The sequence below is a fragment of the Carassius gibelio genome, chromosome B4 (assembly GCF_023724105.1).
Source record: "Carassius gibelio isolate Cgi1373 ecotype wild population from Czech Republic chromosome B4, carGib1.2-hapl.c, whole genome shotgun sequence".
Classification (NCBI taxonomy): Eukaryota; Metazoa; Chordata; class Actinopteri; order Cypriniformes; family Cyprinidae; genus Carassius; species Carassius gibelio.
The window spans coordinates 13,858,008-13,883,694 of NC_068399.1; the positions used below are offsets into that span (position 1 = coordinate 13,858,008).

Genomic DNA, 25,687 nt, shown 5'->3' on the forward strand with positions numbered 1-25,687 from the left:
ATTCTGTGGTGTTTTGTGTCCGCCTGTCCTGACCCCTGAGCCCTGAAAACATGAATCATACTTAGTTACTTAGACTCACATCTAAGTCAAGATTCCCAACTGACAGGTGCTATCACACCTGCTAATAACGTGATTAGGGAAAATTTTGTCGTTTATATCATATTTGGGTTTCCATGACGGGATACAAAAGAATGATTATCTAATTTACGCTAAATGTAAAATAAAATTTGACTTAAGTTCAAAGGTCACTTAGCGCATTTCTCAGTGAGGGCAGACAAGGGGCAACATGCTGTGCACTAAAACTTAACACTTCAGTGAAAAATGTGAAAGTGAAGGCCTATACTTTTGAGTGACTGTAGGGAAGACTGTAATTCCAGTTTTTTTATTTATTTATTATATATATAGAATGTCAATTGAAAAATAACAGCAACAAGGTGTGCGTTTAAAAAAAAATAAATACAAAAAAAAGACATTGGCTAAAATAACCAACTATCTGTATTACTAATCCTACACTGAAATTAACTACTATAAAACTGAAAGATTGCACAAGCATTCAAAACCCAAAATGTATATTTTCATATTACGCATTTTTCTAGGCAGATTTACTCTAGATAGCTTAAGTTGGATCGTGCTTATGCATGTTTTCAAATTGTGCCAAGTCAGTTGGACTGGGAACAAGGCTTTGACTGCATTAATGGAGAACATTAATCTTTTTGTTGATGAGCCACTGAAGTGTTAATTTGGCCCTGTATTTGAAATCATGAACTTTCTCTCAAGCTGAAGGGTGCACCTCACAGAGCAACACTGATTGTATCACACTGCAAGAAAGCTTGACGGCCTTAATCAAAATGAGACTTAATTAGGGTCTGAATGCTTTTGAAAAGTGTTTTCATATGCCATGTGATATTGCAGTATGACAAATAGGATTACATAATATATATGGGTCAATGACTAATAAGAACGTGCATAATAATAAAACAAGAAAAATTCAGTTTAACATGATGGCCAGCGTTCTTGTCCCAGTGTTGCTTTCTTGTGAAAAAGCATTAGTGGTAGGGATTTCCAGTAATTCTTCTGAAGGTTTACATCAATACTGTTCAAAATGATTTTATTAGGGGGAAAAACATATGAGCTATTTATGGAGTTATTAACTCAAGTGATTAGTTCAAAAACATGGATTTCTTCCAAAGTTCATTGTTAAGGTGTGGTCACTTTTGCCATTGCTCTGCAAAATTAAGTTGGTTAAATCCAGTCATCTCAATAGGAACTGTAGCAATCGAGAGATTTGCATCAGGACAAAAATGTTTTCACTCGCGTATAATTTGGTTACATCAATTTGCCGCACTGACCAAAAATAAAGCTGCTGATTTTTATTTAAAATCGACTTCTGTGTGCGCTGTGATTCATAAACTGCTGTGCTATTGACAGTGGGGCAGTAGTCCTTTTTTGAAAATTCGTCTGAAATGTGACAACAACAAAAGTTAATTGGGCTAATAATTGGCAATATTGTTTCCAAAAGGTAAGTTACTTGTTGATTGAACTATTGCATAGAAACATCATATTTGCTTTGTATACAGTGACTAAACATGACGTTACTAACGATACAGTATATTGCAATAGTGTGTTCAGCGACAATGCAAAACTGAGCAAGTTATCAACTCACTATCCTGTACTTTCTCTCATGTGTTTAGCATTGGAAGGTGGTTTGTTTCGATGATGGGATAAAAATTCCATTGTATATTTTTCAGCATTTTATGTTTTATGGAAGTATAGTTAAATGCTACTGTTCATTTCCATTCGTTTTTTCAGAAGCTTCACTGTCGACGAAAAGATTTCAACACCCAAAAACTGAGTATTTGTTGTGTTTTGTGAATAAATGAATGACTCCAGACTCAACAGTCAAAAAAATGGGAATCACGTCAGGGATCTATCTACACACAGCTCAAGCAAATGCCTGGAGAACCGAGTCATCAGCGAAAGGGAATTACAAACCACATAAGGATTTTTGTAAAGGTCAACCACAATTTAAAGCATATAATTAATTCAAAAACATAGTTTAGTCCAATCATGACTACTGTCAAGAGACTATTAATGAGGGTCCTGATCTCAGTGTGGATAAAAGATGAAGAATGCATAGTTGTGCTACATCGTTGAAAGTTGGCAGACATCAACCCAGACGAAAACTTTGAGTTCGACTGCTTCCAGAAATCAAACTCACTGTCAAATATCAAAAGCGGCGCACATGATGAATATGAATAAACTACAAGCAAATCAAAACCATTTTCCATACTTTAAAGTTTGATATGTAACTTTAAACCCCAGGCTAAATCACGTCAATAGGGCTTTTGATAATGAATACATTTTGTTTGTGATATTCCCCCACATAGTATTAGTCATGGGCTTGACCACATTCCTGCATGGTTGAATCAGGAAAATCAAGACGAAGATGTTCGTCACACATTCTAGTAGGATCAATCCTGGAGGAGACATGCTGGGTGTTGCTTTGTAGCTACAGTTGACCATGACATGGCTAGTGTTGTTTGCCCAGTAGGGTGCTCTTTAAACTGGCGATGGTGTGGTGTTCTGGAAGGGTTGTCTTGAGAAGAAGAGCTGGGAACGTTTTTGTAGAAGTGTTATGTCTAGGCCTTTTCCTGAGCCCTTAAGTGGTTTGATATTCGATATGTGGATAAGTCGTTTATGAGCTTGTGTAGTCAAAACCGGAAACTACTACAGTTTGCCTCGTTTTAAATCAGCTGTGAAAGGAACCGAGCTCTTCCATTGCTGAAAGCATTCAACTACAGTGGAATGAAATGCACAAGGAATATGATGATGAGCAATGCAAACAGTTTGGTAATTAAGCCACAATGGGTAATTCCAAAACAGACAGGCAGGAAACACACGTATGGACTTAGTAGACTCCATTAGCAATGTGAACAAGATGATCTTTTTCAGCCCTTTAATATGAGCAAGCTTTGAGCAGCCAACCAAGAGATGAACTCAGAACCTCAAGTATGCTATCTTGTTATAGATGAGCATCCTCTTCCTCATTCCACTCACGACCTTTTTGTTTTCATTTATTCAGCGCAGTGGAGCAGAACTGGAACAAAGCCTTTTTGTGCTAAGAAACTTCTTGAACATCCATTATTAAATGGCAGGAGAGGGCTATGGGTCTCGATCTGCTCAGAGGAGACCATAAAGACATGCAAGACCACGTTTGATCCTAAAAAAGAAGCATCCAGAGAAATCCATACTGGATGTACAGGGCACAAGGTTACAAGATTAGAGAAACGCTGGTAGGTTTAAGAGTTTAATGAGTACACATTCACCTTGACATGGATCAAATAATCCATATTTTTTGCTAAACCCATTACCAGCCCATTGTTGTCAATACTGGCTTTGCTTTGTTCATGAATCCACTACAATGACAAAAATTGATGGATGCTTAAACCTAGATAAAATTAAGAAAAATAAGTTGGTCCCGTCAAATAAACAAATACAAATATCAGCTGTCACATTCCAATTAATTTAGCTTTATTAGACAATTGTAGAATTTTTTTTTAAATAAATATGTTGATGGCTAGTTCTGGGATATACAGTGGCTTATGGAAATATTCCATACATCCATTTATATTACTAAGTCAAGTCTGCTTTATTTTCAATTCTTCCACATGTACAGTACATACATACAGAGAATTGAAATTGCGTTACTCTCAGACCCTTGGTGCATACAGATAACACTAACAGTAGAGCATAAAAATACAGATACAGATAATCAAACCTAGTGCAGAATATGTGTGGGGAAATATTTCGCCTTGACATAAAATTCCTGTAGACTGTATTTCACTAACATTTGAAAAATTCAGTGTTAAATGTGACTGCACATCTGGTTAATTTTAAGCTGTTTTATCAAAAAATCTGAACTCTTAAGTGGTTGCACATCTTTTGTCAAGTTGCATGATTCTGGATATGATTTTATTTTACACGTGGAATGAAGTTGAAAACAACAACAAACTCGTAAATGTGAGTAAATCAATCTAATGCATTAAATGGAATGTGAATTGGCCTGGTGAGAATATGATCAGCTTCTTAGAGCTGGTTAACAGAATAGCATCAGTCTGTAAGCCTTACAAGGAACACGTTTGCTCTTGGAAAGATCATAAAAACAGATTCCTAACAGCTGAGCACTTTTATAAGAGAAGCTGAAATGATTTTAAAGTCATGGTGCCAAATGTCTGGTTTAGGTTGCCCACTAATATCACTCTGAAGCGCTGCATGCGCTTGACTGCCAATGCTTTAACCAAAAATCAGCCTGCCTTCAGATTATAATCACTACTACTGATTTCAGACCTGAGCTCAGATTTTCCATGTAATTTGAAAGTACAACAAAGTAAATCAATCTAACTGGCAGCCGTAACATATTTAACCAGACTGTATGAACAACCTTGTTTCTGCATTAAAACATACTTGAGGCATACTTATAATGTTAATAATGTGTGGTTGTTGTTTCTTTTTATACAAAAAACAAATATGTGGAAAAATTATTATTTTCAACCCTCATTTTGACCCTCTGTCTAAAATGACCTGTTTTAAGGGGCGGGGCCTTCAAGGCTTGTCAGGAATTCACCACTGTTATGATTGGCTAACGTCATTGCCCCTCGCTATAGCATGTGAGTGTTTTGACAACATAATAAAAACAAACAAAAAAACCTGCACTTTGATCTAGTAACGCTTCATCTTTCAACAAATGATTTTTTGTGAGCTCTCCATGACACTGTGCCTAATTTACAAAATGAATGAGAAACAGAGCTTACTCTTTTTTTGTTATTATTATTTGTTTTCATTTTCGTATGTTTATCTATGGCTGAGAGGAGAATCTCAAGGCAATCACATGAGCTCTGCCGTCTTCTTTCCTATTGGCTGTCGCTCCCGAAAGTCAAAGTCGCTGCTAGTGTGAACTCCGCTTTAGTGCGCGCTTCTATTTAATCGCGTCACTTCATTGTTCAGTACATACTATTCAGTCTTTTCACTTATAGCTTTTCTACATTCGGTGCAACCCTAATTAAAAATAAGCTATCCACTTGTTCCTTAAGATGGGAATATTCTGATATCTTCTGTGTACTGTATCCAGTGTAGACAAGAGAGCGGCAGTGATTGTCATTTCTATTTGCTTTTGACGCAACGCGACACATTTAGCGTGATCAAGAGCCGTTAAGAGAGTGAATGCAAGTGGGCGGGGTCTATGATGAGAAGTTCACTATTCATCAATATCTTGCTCTGGTGATAGTGTTTATGCAAATGACTGCGCCCAGGTGACGTCACCTTGACCCCTGGATCCAAAAACGAATAATTTTTGGAGCTAGATTTAAATAATTGCTTTCTTTATAATGAGGAGGACATTTTAAATTATGAAACTCTTATGCCAGATGAAGAAAGCAGATTTCTCATGTCTTGACCCCTTTAAGATGCATTGAGATTGAATATGAAAATATAATTTTGTTACATATTGTGAAACATTTTTATATTGGTTGCAAATATTTAGATTTAGACTTTATTAAAATTTCTTGACAGCCCTAATTTATATTTTTAATTAATGAATAAATAATCTTATTAATCATACATATAAAAATTGTCTGTAAGAATACAATTGTGGCGAGTGGGGCGGGGCCGAGAGGCGTGGGAACGAGGAGTGAGGCCAGGTGTAGTGATTGGAGATGAGTACAAAGGTTGTATCGTTACAGTGGTGCCGAAAGCCCGGGAGAAGGAGGGACGCGCTGCTGAAGATCCCTCGCCGCTGTGGTGAATCCGCGAAGCCCTCGAGCAGGCGAGGTATGTGCCGCCAGGGACGCTCGAGGCGGTGGGCTGGAGCGAGTTGCCGGGGACGGGCGAGCTCGCTGCCGACCGCCCACGATATGGAGGGGCGGCTGCCGTCCGTGAGGGAGCGGAGGAGTCGCCGCCGTTCGCCAGGGGGCCGGAGCCTGCCGCCTCCGTGACGGAATCCGGAGGGGCAGGGAACGGGGGACTCCTGCCGCTGCCCAAAATCGGAGGAGCCGTCGCCGTCCACCGGGCGGCGGAGGAGTGTCGTGCCGTCCGCCGAGGGCCGTCCAGTGCCACCGCCGGGCACCGCGGAGGAGATCACCCAGCCGGTGGAGGGCCGAGCAGCAGTGCGTCTGGGAACCGGATTTTTTTTTTTTTTTCCTCTCTCCCCTCTCTCGTCCCTGTCGCTCCTCCTTCCATCTCCTTTTCTCTCGCCTCGTCTGTCCTACCCCCAGGTTCCCGCAGGTCCCCGTGAGCGGTCCCCCCCGGAGGGAAGGGTGGGGGGGGCTTGGGAGTAGAGCGCAGTCTCGAGGGTACCCCCCGGCCTGCGAGGGGCGATGGGGGTATGTGGCGAGTGGGGCGGGGCCGAGAGGCGTGGGAACGAGGAGTGAGGCCAGGTGTAGTGATTGGAGATGAGCTACACCTGCGCCCCACCGCCAGTATCGAGTCCCACGTAGGAGATGGAAGGATATAAAACTGGATCGACTATAGTGAAGGACGAGAGAGGACCAGGCCTGGGATATTATTTTATGTTTTGGCTTTTATTTGTGCGCGTCAGTCGCCGCGAGGGGCTGACGCGCTGTTTTGTTTATTTTGAATATTAAAGTGTTTTGATTGTCCGCCGGTTCCCGCCTCCTTCTTCCCGATGAGTACAAAGGTTGTATCGTTACAACAATGTTATGCAAACATTTTGAATCGAACAATAAAAAAAAAAAACTTGCATATATATACATTTTAGGACAACTCTGATGTAAATCTGCATTTGTAAGCAAACTCACTCTCAGAATGTCAACGGATTATCAGGTCTCTAACACAACCAACACCATGTGGACAAACGATTGCATGGACCTGCTGAGAGACACTAATTGTAGTTCAAAACTCAAGCCAAAGCTTTCCAGGCTCCATTAACTTTTCTGTACAGGCTTAAGCTCCAATTACAGCCTCAGCTTTTGTTAACTTTTCCCCCTCATCGCCTGAAAGCTAAAAGCTGGTGTGCATAAATTAACTGTATGCAAATATAAAGGCAATGTCCCATTCATTCAGAAAGCTACTGGTGCCAGTGTTGCTGGAGTACCCAGAACTCATGTTCTTCATGAAGATGGAGTGCCTCTGGCCTTCAAGACATGACTTTAAACCCCTTTCAAAAGCTGCCGCTGTGTAGACAATAACATGGTTCTTTGGTTTGGTTCTGCATGGTTAAACTCACATAATGTGATGTGTAAGTGATTTCACACATACTCGTAGACTCCTAGCCTCTGTCTAGGCAACCGTATATGTCATCCTCATTAAAGCTCACAATATCTTTGGCCCTAGTTCAGTGGCATGATCTATAATGTTGTAAAATGATTGGTACTTGCTAAAGTACCATTAGGGTTATAATCATATAATTAGGATTACAGTTTTTTTTTTTTTTTTTTTTACTTTTAAGCTTACGTATTATATAGGTGCATCTTTTAAGCTTACGTATTATATAGGTGCATCTCAATAAATTAGAATGTCATAAAAAAGTTCACTTATTTCAGTAATTCAATTCCAATTGTGAAACTCATGTATTAAATAAACTAATTCAGTCTGTGTGCACTGAATTAAAATCTTTGGTTCTTTTAATTGTGATTATTTGTGGCTCACATTTAACAGAACCCCACCAATTCACTCAATTCATCTCAACAAATTAGAATATGGTGACATGCCAATCAGCTAATCAACTCAAAACACCTGCAAAGGTTTCCTGAGCCTTCAAAATGGTCTCACAGTTTGGTTCACTAGGCTACACAATCATGGGGAAGACTGCTGATCTGATAGTTGTCCAGAAGACAATCATTGACACCCTTAACAAGGAGCCACAGACATTCATTGCCAAAGAAGCTGGCTGTTCACAAAGTGCTGTATCCAAGCATGTTAAAAGAAAGTTGAGTGGAAGGAAAAGTGTAGAAGAAAATGATGCACAACCAACCGAGAGAACCGCAGCCTAATGAGGATTGTCAAGCAAAATCGATTCAAGAATTTGAGTGAACTTTACAAGGAATGGACTGAGGCTGGGGTCAAGGCATCAAGAGCCATCACACAACTAGTTACATTTGTTGTATTCCTCTTGTTAAGCCACTCCTGAACCACAGACAAAGTCAGAGGTGTCTTACCTGGGCTAAGGAGAAGAAGAAATTGACTGTTGCCATTGGTTAAAAAGTTCCTTTTTTAAGATAATAGCATTTCATTTAGAAACCAAGGTCCTAGAGTCTGGAGGAAGGGTGGATAAGTTGCTTGAAGTCCAGTGTTAAGTTTGGGCAGTCTGTGATGATTTGGGGGTGCAATGTCATCTGCTGGTGTTGGTCCATTATGTTTTTTTGGAAACCAAAGTCACTGCACCCATTTACCAAGACATTTTGGAGCACTTCATGCTTCCTTCTGCTGACCAGCTTTTTGAAGATGCTTATTTCATTTTTCAGCAGGATCTGGCAAATGCCACACTGCCAAAAGCACCAAAAGTTGGTTAAATGACCATGGTGTTGGTGTGCTTGACTGGCCAGCAAACTCACCAGACCTGAACCCCAGAGAATCTATGGAGTATTGTCAAGAGGAAAATGAGAAACAAAAGACCAAAAAAGTACATGTACAGTAAATGAACATACTTTCCAGAACAATTTTTTGTTATTTGAGATGCACCTGTATTTTGACATTGAAAAAGCTCTTTTATTAGTTTTATAACCAGTAGAAATTTTGGATTTTTGCCTTTTTAATATATTGCCAAATTCCTGGAGACATCATATTATAGAGACTTTGAAGAGAAAAAGAAAGAAAAAACTTAAAGGTTATTTTTTTAAAATTAAATAAAACTGGAAAAAAATTTAAATAATTAGAATAGCTAAGATTACTTAATCTAAATCTGAAATAAAAATGCTATCTAAATACTGGGGGGGGGGGGGGGACAATACCACTGACTACGTTTACATGCAGCCAATAACCCGTTCAAAACCGGGATATTAGCAATAACCCGGTCGCGCATGGCCATGTAAACACCGGCAAAAACCCGGATATGCTCATATCCCGGTTTTTAAAAACCGGGATATTATACCTGGGGTACCCCTTTTCTAACCCGAATATTTGGTCTTGTAAACGCGTTTCGGCATATCCCCATCAAAATGTGTGTTCTGCGCATGTTCTATTCGCAAGGAATCTTGGTCTTTTGAGTCTTTGGATACAGGAAGAAGAATCGGAAATGACGCATATTGCGTATTACGTCCAGACGCTAACTGTGTGTCGCTGTTTACATCGGGATATTGGTGACTGATTACATATTCCATGTATACAGGAGTAACTCTCTCTGCTCACGCATGTAAACGGGTTATCCCGAATGTTTCAGAAACCCAAATAGTGACCTTAACCCGACCATAACCCGAATTTTAACAGCATGTAAACGTAGTCAATGACAAAAGCACAGTTTGAAATGAATATTAAAATAAAATGTAAATCATAGTTTTATAATCAGTAAGTATTATCGATAATTGCCTGGTTGAAACATTGAAAAATCCTGTAGACATCATTTCATAGACACTTGGACCAGTACTTTTTTTTTTTTTTCGTTTTTTTTTTTTTTTTATAATTAAAATAAAACTGGGGGGGAAATGAAAATAACTTAAAGTACTAAAATTATTTAATCTAAATCTGAAATTGAATCTAAATACTAAACTAAGATAATAAAACTAATAAAAAGGACAAAAATCGCAATAATTTTTTTTTCATTTAAAATGAAAACTGAAAATATAAAAATAAAATCTTAATACTATAATAACATAAATAATACTTATATAACAGTGCCTTGAAATCACCCAAAACACCCTAGCAATCATTAGGCTTTGATTTTTCTTTTATATTTTCTATAGACTTTGTGATAAACTTTGATTTAGGATGAACACAGGAAGCAGGTTGAGATGTGCTCAATGAACCTTGACCTCCCAGACTGTAGTGTAACATGCGACAGAGTCGTCAGACAGTCTGTCCTCTTGACATTAGCCACATTCCTCCGGCCTCTAGAATGCACACATACACACTCACACATACACAAATACACTAGCACTCTCATTCGATAAGCTTTTATAAATACTGGCAGAGGGGAAGAAGACCTGCATGCATTGCATTTCACACTGACAGCCCTGTTAGCAACTGACTGCGTCAATTTGTATTAGCTGCCCTGCCATTTTGTTCTTAAATCGTTCAACACATCTGTCCTCCTGGGTTGCCAGTCAAAACTGTTACAATGGTTCTCTTGTACATGGTGGAAGAAGAACTTGATTGCACTCCATGTGTGAGTCCCAATTTGCCATATTCATAGTGCACATAAGTGTCATAAAATGTATAATACAGCCCTTGTTTGTGGCATATTTTGAGAGTTATACTCTAACAAAATTAATTTCCTTAAAATATATAATGTAATATTAAACTTTAATAAAAATGATTTTGTACCTTTAAACCAAGGTTATCAAAAACTGAATATAAAAACAGCTTTAAATGAATATATGTTTAACAAATAAAATTTCTAAAAATTAAAAAAGTTTGAAAAAAATAATTATTATTTAATATTGAATTATAATTTTTAATTGTTTAATGATAAATAATAATGATTTTGAACAGAGTATGTCTCATGAACCTTCACAAACATCCACAAAGCATGCAATGCAAAAAAAAAAAAAGGGCTTATTATTTTCAGCCTACTAAGAAAATTAATAATTTAACTTTACAGATCAAATTGTTGAAGTCAACAGAAGACAAGGCAGCTCATTTAGAAAGTCTGCAAAGGAAAATAAGTGCTTCCTGTTTAAATACGATTCAAAATGATTGGGCTTTAATTCACATTTATTGGTAATACATTTTACAGTTCTGTCAGATTCCTGCTTCAGATAGCATAACATTAGCACAGAGTTCAGATGGGGTAGCTCTCTTGGCAGCATTGAAGTTTATCAGCAATCTTAGATCCTCCGTATCTCTCTACGTCAGGTCGGGCTTGATTACAGTGCTGTATTTCTCTGGCACCGCACAGGGGCTGTAACTTTACACGTTAAACTACCCATCATGCTAATGGCTGCTTTGCCCCAATTAGCACATGGCCACATCTTCACCTGTCATTGATCCCCTTGGGTCCCCTGTGACCTTTCACCTTAATACGAGGCAAACCTCGCTTATACATAAACATGCACATGCATGAATGTTGCATGCTGATTTACCTAAAACAGTGACGATAAAAAGACTGGGGTGAATCTGACAAAAACTGTCATTTTAATGCAAAATTTCCCCCAAAAACATTCTGAGATGGAAATTCTGTCATTAATCCTACTCACCCTTGTTCTTTGTGCACAAAAAGTATTCTCGTAGCTTCATAAAATTATGGTCGAACCAGTAATGTCGCATGGACTATTTTAACGTTGACCTTAATACCTTTCTGTGCCTTGAAAGTTTCAGTTGCGTTGCTGTCTATCAGTGTTGGGCAAGTTACTCTCAAAATGTAATTAAATTACTGATTATTTCTTTTAAAAGTAATCAAGTTACTTCTGTGTTAGTATTAATTAGTAACATGAAAAAGTAGGTTTTGTGTCACCTAGCCACAACATCCCAGCATAAACACTCCCGATAAATATTTGTTATTAAAGCCTTCACATTTACAAACCACTTATATTTTTAACTAAATGCAATAGGATGTTGCGTACATGGTTTGGCATGGCAGAATGCCAGCAAAGGGCGCTCCCTTCAATCTCAGTTTATCGCGGTCTCACAAAGATCTTTTATAGTCTTCTTCAGCTCTCTACAGAACACATAGTATTTTAATCTCTGAATTTTGATTTTGGTGTTATGATTTATGTACCCTAAACTAAACTCAGCTACAATATAGTTATAAATCATTTGTATTTTGGTCATTTCTTCTGTAACCATGCAGGCTGAATGTAGAAAAGCCAAAGCCCAAAGTAATTTGGAAGCATTCAAGTGAACACAATCATGTAGACTAAAGTGAGTCTCATTTGGAAAATGAAATTCACATTTGTGTATATAAAAGAACACAGGAAGGACCCGTCTACTCCATTACGCCAATGTTTCCTTTCTTTTTCTCTTTAACCAACCTCTTTCCTTTTACAATTTAGAGTTTTGGCAACTCAGCTGGAAAACCTTTAAAACCATAAAACATATTTGGGCTTGAAACATTCTTTTCAAAGCTGTAGACTTGCACAGTTTGAGCAAACAGATAGCATGAAAGGCTTCGAAAGTCTAGGAGGATGAAAACATGGAACAGTTCTTGAATACATTAGCATGAATCATTAGAGCTGAACAAGCGTTAACTCCACCGTTATAACCGGTTGTTTTCAGTATTGACAGACATGGATTGATCATGGTATCTGCAAGCAAACAGAGTAAACAGTGATATTTACCCAGGTTAAAAAGGTGAACGAGAGACCTTGAGGCAGAGGTTAAATGGGGGCAAGAAAGAGAACAGATATTGCCTGCCTCGAGCACTGCGGTCTAAGCTCTAACTCGATCAGTACAGTTAACCTAGACATAGCCTGCAGATAAACACATCTACTGGCCTTAGTATGCCACTGCTGACAGCTTTGACAAGACATGTTTTGTAAAGAATGCCATTCCCCAACCATTCTGCACTGTTTGCGTGTGTTCATTGCTTAATATTTGACATGTTTTCAATGTTCATAGCTATTAACCTTAGCTAAAATACTCCGTTTTACCACTCCTAAGAACTCGGTCTGAAGATCTCAACTTGAAACAGGCTGATGCTCCATATATAATTTATCTGACCTCATTCTAACCCTAAAATGACTTATAGTAACCACGACCTCTTAACTTCAGACACCCAAAAAGCCAAGTTGAAGGTGATTGTTGATTGTTAGTACAGTATTAGACTTCTGTGTGTAACTCACCAAGTGATTGTGAAACTGAAAATGCGAAACGAAAAAAAACAAGATATATATAAAATGTTCAACTAAAAACAGATGCGTTTTGGCTGTTTGACACAGCAACATCATTTGGGGGGTTTGAAAATGCAAACTTTGAAAAACACTTTTTTGTTGTTTTTGAAATCAATATTGTTATTGTCTCTATGTAAACTACAAAAATGTGATTTGTGAACGTGTTTAGTGTAAGTGAACACAAAGTCACATCACCAACTACTGGCCTGGCATGCATAATACAGCGGTTTTAGCCGCATTAATGGTGTGTATAAATGGTGTGTATTGACATCTTTCCACCATTTAAAACAAGAGACTTTCTGATGTTGACTCAGTGTTTATTTCATGCTATAACGAAGTGGAAGAGATGATCGGTTCTCATGCCACTTGAACTATTGCACTACAGTGATCTGTCACATTTAAGAGCCACAAAACACTATTGATGGTTTGAATTTCTTATAAAATGACCAAATACAAAAGCAGAGGCTTTGTTTCATACCAAATGTAATCTGCTCTGTCTTGTCTGTCAGTGTGTTGTCAGTGTCCTCTTTGCTCCCCGATGTTTTATTCACTGCGTGAGAACATGGTGTGTGTCGTAAGAGCACCATGGCTTGTTGGACACAACAACAAGAGGGGTGGGACTTTGTGAAGGGTCTGTTGTGTTGTGTAAATGTACACTTAGTGTAAGATATCAGATGTATCATGGCAGGAACATCATTATTATGGTCAATCCAAAGGTTTTTAGTCTTTGGAATGGATTGTTCAACATCACACTTCTGGGCTTCACCCACAACAACAGACATTACCTTATAGCCGATGAATGTGATGTTGGCTGAGGTCAACATTGTTTAATCCTCAAAGTGATATCTGGGGTAGAAAATTCTGAGAATGTTTTACCCTCACCATGACTGGGTTTGAGCAAATGTTACTCTTGATTTTCTGCTGTAAACGGACTGTAATTAAGATAAACATCAGACTTTCATAAATGAAGCTTTTTTTAAAGTTTGAATGCTTAAAGGTCTCATATAATGGCATCAGTGCTAGTATATGGCTCACACACGCACTCATAAATGCTATGTTGTGGCCTGCTGGAGGATAAAAGTGTTTTAATACTGCATAATTTCATATGACCAAAACAATCCGAGGACTAAAATGTGTGGTGTGTGTTCTTGTGGAAAGAGTACATTTGTGAATCCATGCAAACTGGCTTTTTTTTCCAAAGATGACTTCCCGTCCCGACATGGAAACTATGCCGTGCAAAACATCTGCCTTCTCCATCCTCTATTTTTTTAAAGCATGGATTATATTATGAAATACAGTATTTGCCTCAGCTGATACGCTGTTAGATATCAGTTTATAAATAAAAAAGAACAGAACTGCCAGCTGATATAAACAGAGTTTGACATAGCTAGTAAAACAACATAAAGTTCAGACTAAAGCTGGGCAAATGTTGATGCTGAAAACATTTGCGTTTTCTCATGATTGGAATTAATTCCCTATAATAGATTCCTAAAATGCCTTACTTTTCTGAAAGTTAACTGAAAACCACAACAAACCACCCATGGACAGATAAACATGGGTATCAATTAAAGCAAGCATGATCTCCTTTATTTGCAAAGGGTGTTGCCTTGTGTTACCTGGCTTTAGTTCACACATGTGGTTTAAACCAGATTTTGGATTAGGTGGATTCTGGTCAGAACTGATAAACAGACATTATAAAAGGGGTGCGCCAAGTTACCACCCAATTGTTTGCGATTGTGTCATTATTGAAGTGAATGCATTATTATTCAGGGTGACTTCATGAATTTGCCAAATGTCTGGTTGTCATTACTGTTTGGGAGGAGGAGCATGTCCTCGTCATATTTCACCTCAAAATCAAAAGAAAAATAATAAGCAAAAAAAAAAATTTTTGCTTAACTAAATTGTGTTTTTGATCATTTTTTTAAAGTAAAATTTTATAAATCTTGTTTTTTTTTTAAAGATTTTTATTAGCTGTTGTCAAAAAAGATTTTTGGGAGGGACTGTTATAATGAGAAAAACCTGTAAATGTTTAACGGTAAATTCCTCTACTATATATGGTGAATAACCATAAATTGACATTCCCAGAATTCCCTGCGGTACATTTAAAATTGATGTTTTTTATTTGTTGTTGTTGTGTTTTGTTGAGTTAACTATGTTTCTTCTTAGTTTTTTCTCATCAGTTTTGTATATTAGGGTTGTGCGTTACACTTTATGCTGTAAAATTTATGTTTATTGCATTATTTCATTTTCACCGTGTTGGTGTTTAACGTTTGTGTGAATGACGCTGTGCACCTTCTATATATGTTAGTATTTAAAAGCTGCTTATGATAGGCTTTGGTTCATCATGTGACTTTCTCATCAACACCTGCATTTCAAGACTTCAATAGCTTAGTATATTAACATTATATTAGTTAATGAAATTACGGTATTTAACTGTAAATTTAAGTTAAAACTGTAAAAGGCAAGGCAAGGCAAGGCAAGTTTATTTATATAGCACATTTCGTACACAATGGTAATTCAAAGTGCTTTACATAAAAGAAAGTAAAATAATCATGAAGAAAAATAATAACAAAAATAAAACAAGTAATTTTAAAACTTTAAAAATGATTAAAACATTTAAAAACAGTTAGAAAATGATTTTACATAAAAATAATAATAAAACATAAAACAGTGAAAATATAGTGCAATCAGTTCGGACATTGCACAGTGCTCATTTAATAAATGCACAGCTAAAAAGATGCGTTTTGAGTCTAGATTTAAATGTGACTAGTGTTTTAGCACATCTGATCTCTTCTGGAAGCTGATTCCAACTGCAGGCAGCATAGTAACTAAAGGAGGACTCCCCTTGTTTTGTGTGAACCCTTGGTATTTCTAACTTACTTGATCCTAGTGATCTGAGTGCTCTGTTAGGTTTATATTCAGTGAATATATCTGCAGTATATTTCAGTCCTAGGTCATTTAGTGACTTATATACGAGTAAAAGTACTTTAAAATCAATCCTAAATGTAACTGGAAGCCAGTGTAAGGACCTGAGGACTGGTGTGATATGCTCAGATTTTCTGGTTCTAGTCAGAATCCTGGCAGCACCGAAACCGAAAATGTTGCTACCAAATTTTTTTACAGTAAAATTAGTAACCAAAGCTGCTGTTTTTTACCTGTTTATTTTTACAGTGTACATCTTGCCTTATGCAAAGACACTCTCAGACTCGAGTTTCAAAAGAGCTCATGCCAGACTGACCACCAAAGTTAAAATATTCTGACTTTATATTGTTAGCAAAGAAAAACTTTACAGAACATCCCATACAAATGAAATGGAGATTTGTACACAATTTTCAATAGAATGTGCTTATGAATTGATATCAGAAAAAGGTTTTATCTTTAGCTTTTCTCAATTAGCTTCCATCCTGCTATTCTTTAATGGATAACTTCAACTGGAATATTGAGTTTTTTTTCTTTTTCCATTCTTCTTATTTTTCATTCCATTCTTCCTGCTGAGAGACACCCATAGCTCCCAGCTCTCTCCATAAAGATACTTTCAGATGTGACTTTACCGGAGCTCCTCAAACACCCCAGAACATCTGGAGCATTCCCAGTCCAATCCAGTTGACCTATTCAGACCCTGCTCGCTGCAATACTCACGTTTTTTAACCTGTACATCTGTCTTCTTCTAAAACTCTCAGAAAGATGAAAATGATCCAGTAGGTCTAAGGGACTAAAGGGATGTCTAAATCATGTAGATGACAAACCAGGACCTCGTAAATCTTTTCTGTTGATACATTCCCCGGTTATACATTACACTGTTCATTTACTGTGAAACACTCTACAAAATACAAACGCATCTGATTCTTCAATAGTCAGGATGTCTTTGGCATTTACGCTAAATCACCTAGTGAAATCTTTTCTCAAATGAAAATCATTTGCAGAGGTCTGAGGTCTGAATGACTTCTCCAGAGGCTATCTCAACCTCACAAAGACATCACTCAAATCCACACCTGCTGTGAAGACACATAGTGTAAGATGAAGCTAGCTTGATTAGTTCTAACTAATCTGGCTTTAATTTGTTTGCAGAATAGTGACAGCCAACTGTTTAGGATGTTCTTATTAATGTCAAACAGAGCATGTTACGTGGCGTTCTTCAGAAAGATACAAAACCGTTCCAGAATACTTGAGTCTGAGGGGAATTTTTCCATGGCACGATCTGCTCTGACACTATTACCAAAGCTTCCCGCTGTTTCTTTTCAGTGCATAAGACATAGACTGATGACTACACTAGGGAATGTGCTGGAAAGACAAGGAGAAAGAATGGAATGACAAATTAGGCCAAAAACATGGATTGAAAGGAATCAGAAAGCTGGAAAGCATGTAAAAAGTGTTATTGTAAGAACAAGAAACAAATGTCCACCACTGATGAATCCAGACAATGTCAAACACTGAGAAACACAGCATAAATTGGGCTCCTATATTTGAGTCATTGACAAGATTTTCGATATTTAGTCCAGATCTAAACATTGTTTTTTAAATAAGTAAATTAATTTACAATAATTTACAATTTACAATTTAAAATAAAAAAAAGCAGTTTATGCCAACAACTTGAATGGTGAATTTGTATTTTTGGTACATTGTTGTTTGGTCAAAAAATCCCAGGTTGTATAATTATCATTACTACATGTGAAAAATCTATAAATAATCTTCTACAATAATCAATGACAGAATTTCTGACAGAAAGTCATTAAAGTAAATGTTTTCCCAGAAAGCAGAGCAACTGGTATCCTACACCTGACCATCAAGATGCCGTATGCACTGACACACCACCTATTCCCTTACTCAACTATGTCAAGTGTTTGCTGCAGCAGATAAGAGGAAAGATCTGACATCTGATATGAGACCAGCTCAGCCATTTCCAGTAGAAGGATCAAAGTCATGGAAACATTATTCTTGAGTTAGCACCCAGAGATAATGTTTCAAGCTCATAATATAAGCTATATGTCATACTGTGGATATATCAACAACAACAACAGATAGATGTATTAGATGTCACTGTGATATTTAGCACTTCAGTTTAAAGCAACTTTACTACTGCAGACCATTAAACTGTCTGCTATAGTGACACATTGAAATTAAATTGCAATTAAACATACTAAATCAGTATTGGGCAAGTCTGGTGTGGCACAAATGATCTGGAAAAATTATTTCAACCATTTATCTGAAAAATGTAATTCAACTAGTCTGTCATATTTTTAATAACAGTCCATATTTACCCAAAAATATTAAAAATTTCCTTGATCAGACTTTAGTTTAATCAGACTAAAGGATTTGACTGTGTCCCAAATTATAAGTAACTTTGCCATTTATGAACTAATCCAAAAATACAAATCTTTCAGAAAACGTCCACATTGGTCAACAAAGTTTTAAAATGATGTTAATGAATGAGATTATTTCTTTGCTAATCAATGAACAATAGACCAATAAATCTTTTAGAAAATGTTAGAAAATGTTTCATCCAATCCTTAGTATTTTAGCAATTTTGAACACATGGCTCAAAGCCAAAGTTGCATATTCATTTGAAGAGGACCCCATCTAAAAGGACTGGAGCTGACATTAACCATTCTTACCTTGAAATGACAGGAAGACCCGTGGCTGTGGCGGAAAAAGACCATGGATGCAGGTGACACAGAGGACGAGGGGAAGTAACAACCGCATGCTCGTCCCAAGCAACCAAACCCAGAGCGCTCCTGACCTCCCCATGACGGCTGAGGAGACACCAAGACCAGCGCACCTGCAAACACAAGGTGAAGGAACTGTACTGAGGAGAAAATACATTTCAAAGACTTCAGCTTTTAAAGTACATGGAAAGCATATAATATATGCACCTTGAGGGAAGAGGTGGATTACATACAGGAATAAGACACTTAAAAATCCCATTAATAACAAGTATTTATCGGTTAAATTATTTAAATGTAAATATATTTTAATGTTAGATACCTAAAATATCTTGACCGTACATTTTCTTGAGAAGCAAAGGTATGTAATATAGTTAAGAATATTTTTTAAAGAATGTATTTTAGTACAAGATTTTCCCCCAGTTTCACAGACTCAAACCTAAACCCTCAGTTTTTACTTGGAGGATATATATATAACATCTAAAATAATTATCTTACAGTGTACATCTATGGGGCATTATACCTGGATAAACACTAAAATTCACACGGTTTCAAATATACAATCATGCAAGTTAACAGACTTTAATACAAGACTATTAAGCCTACATGTTTAGAGTTATACTATTTTTTTTTTACTCATTTCTATCTCCTGACATGGTCGTGTAAAGAGACATGATGTAATGCAAGCTCATTTCACTGTAAAAAAGTTCATTTAGTTCATTTAGTTTCAATTTCTTGCCCCTTAGACTTCCATTATAAATGCATTACAGCACATGCATTTTTACAAACTGAGAAACAGTGTGGTAATTGACATCATACTGCAGATTTGGATAACGGTCAACCTTTATCAAACCCACGACATTCCTTTAAAAGTTCAACATTGTTTTGCGATTGAGACATTAGCCACTTTCTGTATGAAAAATGGCATTGATATAGTTCTTAATCAACAGTGTATCTAAAACTACATATTTCAACGCTTATATCATAAAAGCCATGCCTTGCTATCCATGAAAGCATTTTCCTTAAAGGCCTACTGTGGGTCTTAGTGCTGAGAAAGTGTCATGTAGTTGATGCATTCAGTCATGATATCAGCCAGTGCTGCATAAACAATGGTTCCTGTCCAGCCAGAGTCAATATTTTACCTTTACACGAGGAAGACTTGTACAGAGTAAAAGAAATGTCAGTGTACGGGGAGCTCAAAGAAATGGATGCTTTTATTTCTGAAAAAAAGTTCAATAATACATGGGGAGAAGTTTGATTTCCTGTGGAAGAACTCTTGCTTCGTGCTCCAGGGAGAACAGACAGCCTTCTCTGACCAGGACACTCTTGGAAAATAAGAATACATGCTGTTCATAATTATATATTAATGATATGTTTGTTTTGTAGCAAAGAGAGTGCAGAAGGACAAAGAACAGAGTAAGAATAGCGCAGTCTCAATGCTCATGTCTTATACATGGATCATGTGAAAGATTGATAGGAACTTTGTACAAGACATCTACAGTGCATGTCTGACTTACTGAGGTTTGAGCACACTCACCGTTGTGTTCACCGTGAACAGCAATGCAAGAAAACACCACTTAAGGTGACGTCTACACTGTTCAAATGCACTTTTGAATATGTTTTGTATGTAATCATCTGCTATATGGATGATCTTTGACACATTTCATTGTTTTTTCAGCTCCTTACGCCACGAGCACCACATTTTTACGAAGCCGTGTCATATCAAAAGTCTTTTATCTTTTTATTTAAAGAGAAAGTTCACCAAAACACAGTTCAAATGCACTTTTTAAGTCCTTTTGTATGTAATCATCTGCTATATGGATGATCTTTGACACGTTTCATTGTTTTTTCAGCACCTTACGCCATGAGCACCACATTTTTACGAAGCCGTGTCATATCAAGTCTTTTATCTTTTTATTTAAAGAGAAAGTTCACCAAAACACAGTTCAAATGCACTTTTTTAAAGGGGGGGTGAAATGCTATTTCATGCATACTGAGTTTTTTACACTGTTAAAGAGTTGGATTCCAATGCTAAACATGGACAAAGTATGGACAAAGTTTTAAAAATTAAGTTGTACGTTTGAAGGAGTATTTTTGTCCCAAAATAACCTCTACCGGTTTGTCACAAGTTTCTGAAAGTTTTTTCGAGTATGGCTCTGTGTGACGTTAGATGGAGCAGAATTTCCTTATATGGGTCCTAGGGCACTTCTGCAGGAAGAGCGCGCGCTCCCGCATAGCAGAGCACTGAGAGCAGAGGCATTCAGTGATCAGAGCGAGAGTGTCGCGAAAAGTCACAAAAGAAGTGTGTTTTTGGTTGGCAGGGCAAGAGAACCCTGCACAGATTACCAAAAGAGAAACAGCATTAAGGGACCAGTGGATGGAGTTTATTTTTACAGAGCATCAACGGAGTTGTGCAAGTGTTTTTGTTTGTTCCCTGCATTTCGAAGATGCTTGTTTTACAAACAAGGCCCAGTTTGACGACGGATTTGCTATCGTTTATTTCTTAAGGATAATGCAGTCCCAACGAAAAAGGGTCACGATCGTGTGTTGGAACCACATGCGGTGAGTAAAACTGCTTCAAATATCTCTGTGTTGTTAACTTAGCTATCAGCACGTAAGCACATCAAGTACAACATGCGATGTTGTCATCAAACTGCACTTTCCACATGTACAGCTTAAAAAAAAAAAAAAAAGACGACATAAAGTGGAACTTAGTAATTTTCCAAAACCGCTAAGCAAATATATACAGTTTTAGTACATACCACATAGAAAAGCCTTTGCTGATGCTGCTCTTGTTAAATTTCAGCCTCTGGATCTGTGTCACAGCTTCCAAACGCTCTCAACGCAAAAGCCTACTGGGGCTCGTGATTCTTTAGCTCCGGCCACACGTCACGCCTCTAGGCGCTCGTGTTTTTCCGGGAAAAATCGGTACAGACTATCTTTCTCTTATAAATATAATAAAAATAAAGACTTTTTGGAGTTATGAAGGATGCAGTACTACTCTATAGGTACTCAAGATTAACAGGATATTGAGTGAAAAGGAGCATTTAACCCTCGAAATGTCGTTTTGTATGTAATCATCTGCTATATGGATAATCTTTGGCACGTTTCATTGTTTTTTCAGCACCTTACGCCATGAGCACCACATTTCTACGAAGGGTGTCATATCAAGTCTTTTATCTTTTTATTTTAAGAGAAAGTTCACCAAAACACAGTTCAAATGCACTTTTTAAGTCGTTTTGTATGTAATCATCTGCTAAACGGAATCTTTGGAATGAAATCTTTGACACGTTTCATTTTTTTTTTTTTTAGCACCTTACGCCATGAGCACCACATTTTTACGAAGCCGTGTCATATCAAAAGTCTTTTTTCTTTTTATTTAAAGAGAAAGTTCACCAAAAAAATGAAAATTCTGTCATGTACTCACCCTCGTCAGAATACATTTTAGTGATTTGTGTGATTTTTAGTTATTTGATGGTAACTTTATCGCTCCCACTTAGTACTGACGTACCGTCACACTAATGCAAGAACATATAATGTCAACAGGACCGCATGAGTTTGTAAGCCTGTGTAGAATATGTTTATAAGTGAGAGTGTTTGTGATGAGGAGAATGAATAAGTCTCAGTGGTGTTTTGTATGAGTCAGTGCATATTTACAAGTGCGCGTGTGTGTATACATGTGTGCGTGTGTGTTCGTTTGAGCATATGATAAAATGCAACGAGCTGAAATGTCTTTGGCAGCGTGTATTGGAGAGAAGCTCTTAAGCTGGGTGGAGGCTATCGCTCTCTGGACAGTAATGGCTTTCTACTGCTGGTCAGGGCCTGTCAGACATATATACAGCTGTGGAATTCATCATGGGCCATCATAGATCTATCACTGAGCCAAAACTAAGCATGAGCTGATGCTCGAGCTTCTATGATCACAACGCTTAAACAAGACATAATCCCTCACTAATTATGTGTCTAATGACCATGCTTCTGATTCTGATTTGTCAGTCGCAGTTATAATAATAATATAAAATATAATATATGTACTAATGAGGTGTAATGATATATAATATTATTATTAATAATAATAAAATATGTAGAACATAACTACTGTAATATGTTGCAATTTAGTATTATTTGTTGTTAATCATTTCAGTTATAGGTAAGATTTTGGACCCGGCCATTGCTTATTACATTGCGGCTGGTTAGTAATAACTAGCTAAAATCAAATTATATTGAATATAAATAAATGAATGACAGAATTTTTTTGCTTTATTGCATCATGGCTGGTTAGAACAAGTAGTCCTATTATTAAACTTTTTGTTAGCACCTCTCACATTTCTGGAGGAAGTGTAAAGTCTGTGACATCTGGCTGAATTGTTTAAAACTATTTCACTGACATTTCCCGATTCCTAATGAATTCTGTCATGAGGTGATTTCTGACTGGCTGTAAACCACAAGCCAAGCTAGATCACAATGTCATCTGAGAATCTCAAACGTCTATCAAAGCTGTCATAATGTGCGTTCATACCGCTTCAGCTCGGAGCACAGCAGCCTGGAAACGTATTACGAGCGGTTTATCTTCAAGCTTATCGTCTTGTGTTTGTCATGGCTATCTGCGTAATGAGTTTTCCATCTATCTCCTTATGAGAGTGTCAGTCAAAACCAGTTTTTGCTCACTAGGAATATAACAGCTACCTTCAACCAAGAACTGGCTCATCTAAAATAAGTTAAACAGATGGAAGGAAATGAAGTGTCTTTTGTGATGTTCTAAAACAATGCTATGGAAATTACTGTGTATATTTATTATTTATATATAAATATACTAGTGCTGTCAAATGATTAATCACGATTAATCACATCAAAAATAAAGTTTTTGGTTACATAATATGTTTCTGTGCTGTTTATATTTATTAGATGTGTATACAAATACACACACTTACAGTAAATATTTTTTAAAAATTGACATTTATTTTGGTTGGATGCGATTAATCACGATTAATCATGACTGCACTAAAATACGCACTCTTATGTATATATATTAAAAAACTGATGTATGTAAATTCATATATATGTAAATATGAATAGTTTACATATCGATCTATCATATTTTTTTCTTAATATATACATGTATGTGTGTGTGTGTATATATATGTATATATATATATATATATATATATATATATATATATATATATAAAATGTACACAGTGCACACATATATAGTATTATAACAAACTTTTATTTTGAATCGATAAATCATGACTAAATGTTTTGCAGCCCTAAATTTCATCATCCATCAGGTGAAATTTGTCTCTTAATTGCAACTCAGATTGACGTTTGTTCAGTGAATTTTTGTGTGCACAAACCAGTAATTTCAATATGAATCCATGTTAAGTTGGTCACACAGAATTACTGTGTTGACCAACAGAAAGCTGTTTGGTTTGGAAGTGACTTCTGTGTTAGCTGTGCTTCATACATCACTACGCTATTGACCATAGACAATGGACCTTTTTTACTACCTTTTGCAATAAAAGCAAACTTTCACAACAAATTGCCAAATCATGTCTGTATCACAAACTGAGCAATACTGGAAAATTAATGTGGCAAAGTTTAATGTTAAAGATTCAAATTTTTAAAAATATATTTTATATTTTAAGTACATTTTATAAGTGCTGCCCTTTTTTAAAGAGAGATTTCCTTCACTATCCACACCCTGTCATCCACCAACTCATTCACACCCAATGCACTCACTACCACAATGTTACAGCAATAAAAGTCCCCATTCAATATTGCATTTTGTGTTGGACCAAATCCCAGATACTATCTTTAGGGCATACTTATAAAATAATAACATCAGTGTCTTAAGTCTCAAACTCCCTAGACTCATTCACACTCACTGCTGCCCTGTCTGTGAGACACACAGCACACATTCCCCAATGTCTCTACCTATAAAAAATGCTCAGGACGCACAAAATACATACCAGCGATCAGAGTGAGACAACTAGACAATAGCTCTTTTGCACAATATCTAATAATAAAGACATTTACTAATACATTAATAAATAGAATATCAGATTTTGTTCAAAATCACATCCGTGAAATTTGATTGAAAGCAAAACATCACTTTTTTTCTTTTTTTTTAAACAAGCAATCCACATTTCAATATAGCGATTCAGTAAAATGAAGCAAAAGCAATTAATAAAAAATGTTAATGGGGTAAGAAAACATACTAACAAGTCAATTTACATGTACAAATGACTGATATTAAGACTGTCTATTTCTAACATAAATATATTTTTTTAATATAGACTCTTCTCTCAGTGGCTGAAGCATGAGGTCTTATGATTTCCTGTCTCTGGTGGGCGTCTGCACCTGTTAGCCTGAGCCTGGAGTCCCCCCCCTCCACTAAATCTGTCCCGTTCGGTCCACACAGGAGCCCATCTGCCTCTAACGGGACTCACCTTCTGAGGCTTCCCAGCCGTGCTGTCCTCACTGAGCAGTGTAGAAATACAGTGTTGCTTGGACTTCCCCAGCGAGAGTGAAGAGAGGTGTTAGTCCGACCGGCTGACTGCGGGACAGGGGAGAGAGAGGTTGAGAAGATTGAGAGAGAGAAGGGTGGACTGGTTTCCTATTACACTCCTCTCCTCTTGAGCCCCCCTCCTCGTTTCTTTCCCCTCCTCTCCTCTCTCTCTCTCTCTCTCTCTCTCTCTTTATAAGTCACAGAACAGATATTCCAGACCTCTGAGTCTGACTCTGTCTGCACAGTGAGCAGCAGCAGCAGTCCAGGGAGACGGGGCCAGAGCTCCAGAGTCACATTCGGCTTACTGAGGCCCCTTCAGATCTACCTTCAGATTTACTTCATTTACATTGAATGACAACACAACTCAGTTGGTGCAATCACTATATATTTTTAAAATAAATTTAAAACCCAAAATATTAAAATTATGTCATTAATGACTCGTTCCAAACCAGTAAGACCTCCGTTCATCTTCAAAACACAGTTTAAGATATTTAAGATTTAGTCCGAGAGCTCTCAGTCCC

At 37.1% G+C, this 25,687-nt stretch overlaps 1 protein-coding gene across 1 annotated transcript in view; it reads right to left on the bottom strand.

The window, feature by feature from the left end:
* The window catches only part of LOC127956794 (semaphorin-3C-like), a 53,827-nt gene extending 28,529 nt beyond the window's left edge, over nt 1–25,298 (bottom strand). The window contains exons 1-2 of the mRNA XM_052554993.1: nt 25,108–25,298; nt 18,608–18,771 (exon numbers count right to left, since the gene is read on the bottom strand). Of these exons, the coding sequence (XP_052410953.1) occupies nt 18,608–18,740 (133 nt within the window). The 5' untranslated portion in view covers nt 18,741–18,771; nt 25,108–25,298. The remainder of the gene's footprint in view (nt 1–18,607; nt 18,772–25,107) is intronic.
* Nucleotides 25,299–25,687: the final 389 nt, after the last annotated feature.